Genomic DNA, 8,339 nt, shown 5'->3' on the forward strand with positions numbered 1-8,339 from the left:
ACATCTCAAGGATCAGAACATTAAGGGGTATGAGAGATGATTACGGCCACACGTGCCTACACAGGTTGAACTGGATGGACTATTGTCTTTATTCAACCTCAACTACTATGTATATTGTCTGATTACTATGCTACCACTGTCCTGGCAGGGATGACAATAGTTAGGCAAAAAACGCACCAAAATGGCTTAAAAAATGAATGTACATGCATTTTTGATGCATTTCCATTAAAGTCTATGGACCACAAAATTTAACTGAATTGCACCAAAGTAGCACAGGAACCTTCTCCAAACCTGCATCACAGTTGTGCGTCATTGACGTGACCAGCCAACATTGAAAACAATGCTATTTCCAATGTCCTGTGATGTTGTGCAACACAGGTAAAATCAGAAATTGCACTAGCGTGAACCAGGCCTAACTTTTTTAAACAAAAATTAAGCTTTAAAATGAAGTTCCACCCAAAAGTGGAAGCTCTGCTTATCTGTCTCCCCCCCCCCCCCTTCAGTGCCACATTTGGCACATTTTGGGGGGAGGGGGGATCGAGTACCTGTTTTTGACAGTTATCGGTCCCCACTTCCATCAGACTTCTCTGCAGCGAGGTCCGTCAGAAGTTCGGCCCCCCTCCTCCTTCCCCACGGCCGGGCCATTCAGAAAGAGCAACATGATTTGCGCATGCACAGTAGGGGATCGGCTGTGAAGCTGAAGGCTTCACTGCCGTTTTCCCTTATAGGCTATGGCAGTGGCAGCACCCGAGAGACAATAGAAAAATTGGCTGGGGTGTCGACATTGCTGGATTCTCAGGACAATCCTAATATCCTAATCCTAATGTCCTGATATTAAAAGTCAGCAACTACAGTATGTGTAGCTGCTGACTTTTCATTTTTCCATGGGGGGGCTGCAGAACCAATTTAGGTAAGAAATCCATATCCCTACCTAAATGCATTCCATAATTTGAAGCAGCAATTTTATCAAACCCTTTTTGCTATGTAAATACTTTAGTTTAAAGCAGTGGTATCCAAAATGCAACGCCGGGGGCTGGATGTGGCCCTTTGCTTGCTTTTATCTGGCCCTTGGGGCATTATTTCACTCACTGTCAGCAACAGTGGGGCATACTTCCTGCCTCACCAACTCACCAATACTATTACCACTGACACCAATGATGGGGTACTATTCCTCCCACTGGCATCAATGGTGAGGTACTAATTCTCCCACTGCCACCAATGATTTAGCACTATTCCTCCCACTGACACCAATGATGGGGCACTATACCTTTCACTGATACCAATGACGGGGCACTATTCCTCCCATTGATACCAATGGGAGGGCACTATTCCTTCCACTGACACCAATGATAGTCACTGTTCCTCCCACTAACACCAATATTGGGGCACTATTCCTTCCACTGATGCCATTGATGGAGCACTATTACTTATTATTATTATTATTATTATTACTTATACCAGTGATGGGGTATTGTTTACTCCAAAAAAATACAAGCAGAATAAAAAGAACCCGTCATTAATAATATCAATATCATGCCATGCCATGTTCAATACCATAGGATTGAATTAATAAAGGCAAATAGGCTTTTCACTTTGCAAGAGCTTTTTCTCTAAAGCATAGCAAATAAGATGAAGCGCTGTTGACTTTCATCATCCAATCAAAAATTATTATTATTTTTTTTTTTTTACATTTTCCTTGCACATGATTGGGTATTCTTTGCAAAGTGAAATTTTACTACATTCACTAAGCTCTGGGGAAAACTCCCTTGCAAATGGAAAAAGCTTATTTTCCTTTAGCAAATCAACCCATGTGCTTCAGTGTCAGGGCTGGAGCAGGGTTTTGATTTAACATGTCAGAGCCTCCTCCCCTATTACTGGAGATCTGATGAAGAGTAATCAAGCAGCTGTAGTAGAGGTTCAAAAAGCACAAATCCAAAGAATGAAGTCAGAAAAGGGACATGCTTCTTTGCAGGTCTCCAGCTACAATCTTCTCTAGCAACAAGAACAGTGAGCAGCACAATTGTGGCATTGCCAAATTACATTTTAGCAGTCAGAGGCACAGTGCCTTAAATGATCCAACACTGCAGATATACAGTTATGAGAATCAAGGCACAGAAAATGCACTGCTATTTTTTAGGAGAAATTTAAAAAAAAAGTTACATTTTGAGGAAACTGCTTAGAAACAATTAACATTTCTGCTATAAATGTTCCCTTTAAATCTTCACTTCTTGATCTTGGGTCTCCTTTAAAAAGTTACACATTTCTTCAACTTGTCTTCTCTCTTTTTGCGCAATGAACACGGGCTCCCTGATGTGATTCTGAATTGAATCCTCTACCGCTGTGCATGAGGTAATAGGAAATTAATATAAAGTAAGATTATTAAATATTACAGTTCAGCATTTTTTCCATGAAAATATATCAATGTGAAATAAATTTAGCTTTTACTTATTCCCTCTTTAAATATTAGAAATATACCTAAAATACAAGATAATGCATTTACCTCACCACAAACTACACATACAATTTTCATTTTCCTGAGGACATAAGCAAAGTGCCTGGTAACTATTGTGCTCCATTGCTCCTGCACACAATTCATCTGAGTCTACAACTTTATTTTCATTGTGTTGTCTCCTATTTGGTTCCAGAATTTTACTTAAAATGAGGCTTTCTGGTGAGGTAATCCATTTGTTTGTTCCTTGCTTTGTTTGCAGGTCTGACTGGTCTGGCTCATCTGGAAACCAATCTTGACCATATTGGTAATCATTCTGATATCCTTGGCTGCTATCAAAACATACTTCACTGTTGTCCAATATATTAATGTCATGGAGCCCCGTCTGTACATCACTCAACCTGTCCAACAAGTAACCATGTGCACTTCCATCTTTGTACTCTATAGTACTGGGCGTCCTTTGAAGCAAAGGTAACTGATGGACAGCTCTACTAAAAGACTCTGGAAGCCAAGAGGCTATGTGGTTGTCATAATATATTAATCCGGTTTGTAAATATCTGTCAAGTTCTTCATCCTGTTCTGGATCCTGCTGTAAGGACGGAGGCCTTGGATGACATATGCCATAAGAAGAAGCAATAATGTCATCATCAGCTATGATGTCATCAAAAAGACTCTCAACTGTGCCAACCTCATCAGCAACATAAGCCAAAGTGTCCATGGTTACACCTACTTTGGATTTTGCATCTGGAACCAAGTAGGCTTCGGCCACACCAAGAAAGGTGCTGTCACCAAGGCATACTTCAGGGAGCTTGGAGAGGTTGGTGGAGATATTTAATATGTTTGGTAGCACTCTTTCTTTCCGTATATCTGTGGGTGATTCACTGCTGTTTTGGGAAGTCCTAGAATCCATATTTTTATTTGTTGATGTTTCTACTGCTGCTTCCTGTGAGAAAATTGAAGATGCAAGTTGATGTGTGGCAGCTTCTATGATGGCGTATTTCCTGTAGAGATAATTAGTACAGAGAGAAAAAATAATAGAAAGATTTTTTTTTAAAATATTCAGCTTATACTTTTACTTTTTAAAAATCTTGATGTTCCATGACTTTTTTTGTCAAAAGTGCTTTGTTTATAATTGGCAAGATTATTAATTGTAGGAAACCCTTACTTTATTTACATTTTAGGCTAAAAAAGGTTTTTTTCTGCCAGGAGATGACAAATATCTAATTTGCAGCACACTTAAATGAATTTGATGCTAAGGAGATAACTTTCAACAAGCAGTTAAATCTCTCAATAGCAAATAAATGTAATCGCCCCCATAGTCCTAAACTAATGTCTTGGAGTACCAAATGGCCAATAAACAAATGGAACATGGGGTATGAGAGATGATTACGGCCACACACACCTACACAGGTTGAACTGGATGGACTATTGTCTTTATTCAACCTCAACTCATATGTAACATATGGATTCATACTGAGTTAGCTATATAACAACGGGTATTAGCAATCAGTTTCAAATGATTGCACAGTGTTGCTTTCAGGTGCATAATATTTCTACAGAAACTACTACATGCTACTAGGGATGATCGAACGGTTCGGGTCGACCATCGGTTCGACCCGAACATTGGCTGTTTGAGGTTCGGGTGAATTCCGAACTTTTTGCTGAAAAAGTTCGGAATTCGGCAACCAGAACCGACCAAAATGCAATGGGACAGGAAATGGGCTTTAAAAGCCGTGATTGGACCAGAACCATCAGTAAAAGCCAATTGAGGGGGCAGGAGAATTCTAGGAATGTGATTGGAGTGACTAGGGGGTCCAGAGGCCAATCATTAATGAATACGCTCCCCAGTATATAAGATAGCCCCCGCCAAATTCCTAGCATTGTAATACAGGGACGTGGAAGAGAGTGGAAGCAGTTCTGTTACTTCTGCTTCAAAGTGTCATTTAGCAATTATTAGTGTGAGGAAAGGGATATCTACTGTAGTTAGGGTACTATTTTCCACTATAGTTAGATTTAATAATCTAGTTTCTGTAGGGAAAGTGTTAAGTGTAAGGGGACCGTAGTGTAATGTAGGGTTAACTGACTTTGACTGCTATGGCAGGGTGACAAAACCCTTCCATGTCAGAGTGACCACTATAGAGAAAAGATTGTTTCTCTTAGGACACTTATAGAACAGGGATATGGCTTCGCCCCTGTCACCCTGCTTTTTGCTGCAGGCGTTTATAGGGCTTTTTTGAGGACATGTTTGGAGTCAGGCATGACATCTGAACTTCTGTATATACACACACACATGTATGTATATATACACATACACATATATAGGTGTGAAAATAACAGAAACCTATGTTTGCGCTAATGAAATAATTAACACCCATATGGCTTCTCTGCTATAACACCTATATGTGTGTATGTGTATAAATACATATAGGCGTGTGTGCATATATACCCCTATACAGAAGTTCAGATGTTTTGCCTGCCTCCAAAGACCCCAAAAAATGCCCAAACAAAACGCCTGCAACAACACACCTGGGCGTTTTTTTTTTGGCGCTGGCGTTTTTTTGGGCATTTTTTTGGCGTCTTTGGAGGCAGGCATAACATCAGAACTTCTGTGTAGGGGTATATATACACACACACATGTATGTATAAAGTAGCAAAAACCTATGCTTGCGCTAATGAAATAATTAACACCCATATGGCTTCTCTGCTATAACACCTATATGTGTGTATGTGTATAAATACATATAAGCGTGTGTGTATATATACCCCTATACAGAAGTTCAGATCTTTTGCCTGCCTCCAAAGATCCCCAAAAAATGCCCAAAAAAACGCCTGCTGCAAAAACACACCTGGTCGTTTTTGTAGCTGCAAATAATGCAATCTATCTATGCAATACGGTAAAAAACTTTTTAGGTGTAGCTCCCCCCTAGCCCCCCATATATTTACCTGAGCCCCATCTCGATCCAGCGATGTGCATGGGAGCAGTGGCTCTTCCAGGTCTCACACGGCAGTGGGAGCCATTGGCTCCTGCTGCTGTCAATCACAGCCAGTGAGCTAATGAGGAGAAAGCGGGGGGAGGGGCCGAGCCAAGAGGATATGTGGTTGTCATAATATATTTAATATATTAGTCCTGTTTGTAAATATCTGTCAAGTTCTTCATCCTTTTCTGGATCCTGCTGTAAGGACGGAGGCCTTGGATGGCATATGCCATAAGAAGAAACAATAATGCCATCTTCAGCTATGATATCATCAAAAAGACTCTCAACTGTGCCAACCTCAGCAGCAACATAAGCCAAAGTGTACATGGTTACACCTACTTTGGATTTTGCATCTGGAACCAAGTAAGCTTCTGCCACACCAAGAAAGGTTCTGTCACCAACGCATACTTCAGGGAGCTTGGAGAGGTTGGTGGAGATATTAAAGTGGAGTTCCACCCATTTTTGGAACTTTAGATCTATGTAATCCCCTTTAAAATGGCTTTTACCAATGGAAACTTTTTTTTTTTTTTTTTTGCTAGTAAATACCTTAATTTCGGCTTTATTCCTCCTCTCCTCACTTCCTGGTCCGATCGGCGATGACGTCATTCGGCGATCCGCAGTGTCTGCTGGGATGTATTCTATTCCAGAAATCTCGCAGGAGCTGTATCTGTACTGAGCCGTGCCTGCCCCGCCTCCGCCCCGCCTCCGCCTCGCCTCCTCTAATTGAGTTGCATTGTATGAATGTATTAAGGTTGTTCTCTGCCCCGCCTCCGCCCCGCCTCCTCTTACAAATCAATGAGAGGAGGCGGGGCAGAGAACAGCCTCAATACATTCATACAATGCATCTCAATGAGAGGAGGCGGGGCGGAGGCGGGGCAGGCACGGCTCAGTACAGATACAGCTACTCCGAGATTTCTGGAATTGAATACATCCCAGCAGACACTGCGGATCGCCGAATGACGTCATCGCCGATCGGACCAGGAAGTGAGGAGAGGAGCAATAATACCGAAATTAAGGTACTTACTAGCACAAAAAAAAAAAAAAAAAGTTTCCATTGGTAAAAGCCGTTTTAAAGGGGATTACATACAGCTATGTATTCCAACCTATTAAAAATGGGTGGAACTCCGCTTTAAATATGTTTGGTCGCACTCTCTCTTTCCTAATATCTGTGGGTGATTCACTGCTGTTTTGGGAAGCCGGTTCTAAAGGCAGAGGTTTTTGTAACCCTAATACATTCTATTCATTAAGGTAAATAACCTTCTAGGTGTAGCTCCCCCCCCAGCCCCCCTTATACTTACCCGAGCTCCATCTCAATTCAGTGATGTGCATGAGAGCAGTGGCTATGCCAGGTCTCTCTCTTATCAAAGGCTCACGTAGCAGTGGGAGCCATTGGCTCCTGTTGCTGTCAATCACAGCCAGTGAGCTAATGAGGAGAGAGCGGGGGACGGGACCGAGCCGTGCTCTGTGTGTGAATGGACAATGTCCATTCACAGGAGGGCAGCCTGGGAGCTAGCCTGCTTGGATGCCCCCATAGAAAGAGGCTTGCTATTGGGGGCACTCAGTAGTGAGGAGGAGGATGCCAAAAAGAAGAAGATTGAGGCTGCTCTGTGCAAAAGCATTGCACAGAGCAGGTAAGTATAACATGTTTGTTTTTTATTTTTTTAAATGACAACCTTTACAGTTACTTTAAATGCTGGAATATATAATGTCTGTTTGCCAAAAGTACCACCAATAAAGATTGGTACGGTTAACAAAAAATAACAAATATTGTTACAGTATTAGTACTGACCTGCATATCTGGTTTTGAAGGAATCGGCGGTGATTTACTTTCCTTTTAGTGGGCCGGCTCTTTTTTGGTCTCTGTAACGTGCGCATAATATGGGAAGAAGCCACTGTCACGAATGTAAAAAGATCGCGGCCACCTTCGTAGTACCCAAGTTCAGGGTATGGGTAAAGGTTGAGTGCAAGCTGTGCACTTCTGTGATGCATATTGATAAAGTTCTTGATAATGAAGCTGCAAAAAAAAAAAGAAAAATATATATATGTAGTAATGTAACCTTTTTTATAATCAGTTAGATGCATAGATACTTTTTAATGCAAAGGTATGACTTCATGCACATGGACAGAGATTTAAACCATTAACAAATTAAAACCTCCACATTCTGCCCAAAATAAAAACAAGCTTTGGTTAATATACAATTTAAATAAAAAGTGTTTTCCAACCGCAAGATCAAAAATGCATATATTGCAGCTTACCAATCTTTTGAGGTGGTGGCTGCATTCGTTTTTTTTTTTTCCAGCAAGCAAATCAAAAATGGTACTCACTATAACCAATTTATTACTAGCCTTGTAAAAGTGTATCTATGGTCAAAATGTAAAATCATATATTCAACATTGTATTTCAATTGTTTCTAGCCTACTCCTATTAATCTGATGATTGTAAACTTATGCTGGCCATACAATATACGAAAAATCGACCCAAAGTTGGTCATTTGGACAGTTCTTTGTTTTTCGGCCAGTTAATGGGCACGAATCGGTAATCAGTTGTTAAGTTTTTGAGCCCATAAAGCGAAGGACAAGTTTTGAAATTTTCTGCCGAACGAACGCTAAATTGAAAGGTTAATGTGTTTCTCATCCAAACTTTTTGCACTAGGTATATGTGAAAAAACGAACGTCATTACATGATGGCATGATCGTTTGCTCTCACGGCCGAGTGTTAGTTTTTGGAAAATTAGTTTGAACGATTTTCCATATAGTTGCAGCGGACCCCCAGAACCCCCTAGGGCCTAGTGATGACCTTCAGAGGCAGAGAGGGGCTACATACCTCCTGTGGGTGTGGATTGTCAGGCATGGTGGGTAGTGATGCAGGTAAAATAAAGGTTGGGCGCCAGTCACTTTTATGCTGAAGTAAAGGA

At 41.0% G+C, this 8,339-nt stretch overlaps 1 protein-coding gene across 1 annotated transcript; it reads right to left on the bottom strand.

Annotated features, from left to right (window-relative positions):
- Window positions 1–2,501: 2,501 nt before the first annotated feature.
- On the bottom strand, window positions 2,502–7,413 carry LOC309568810 (uncharacterized protein C19orf85 homolog; the record flags this gene model as incomplete). Its single annotated transcript, XM_082274598.1, has 2 exons — window positions 2,502–3,450; window positions 7,214–7,413. 2 exons carry the CDS (start codon window positions 7,411–7,413, stop codon window positions 2,502–2,504), a joined length of 1,149 nt encoding a protein of 382 aa, XP_082130724.1.
- Window positions 7,414–8,339: the final 926 nt, after the last annotated feature.

This window comes from Pelophylax lessonae (assembly GCF_965119305.1).
Source record: "Pelophylax lessonae genome assembly, chromosome: 12".
Taxonomy (NCBI): Eukaryota; Metazoa; Chordata; class Amphibia; order Anura; family Ranidae; genus Pelophylax; species Pelophylax lessonae.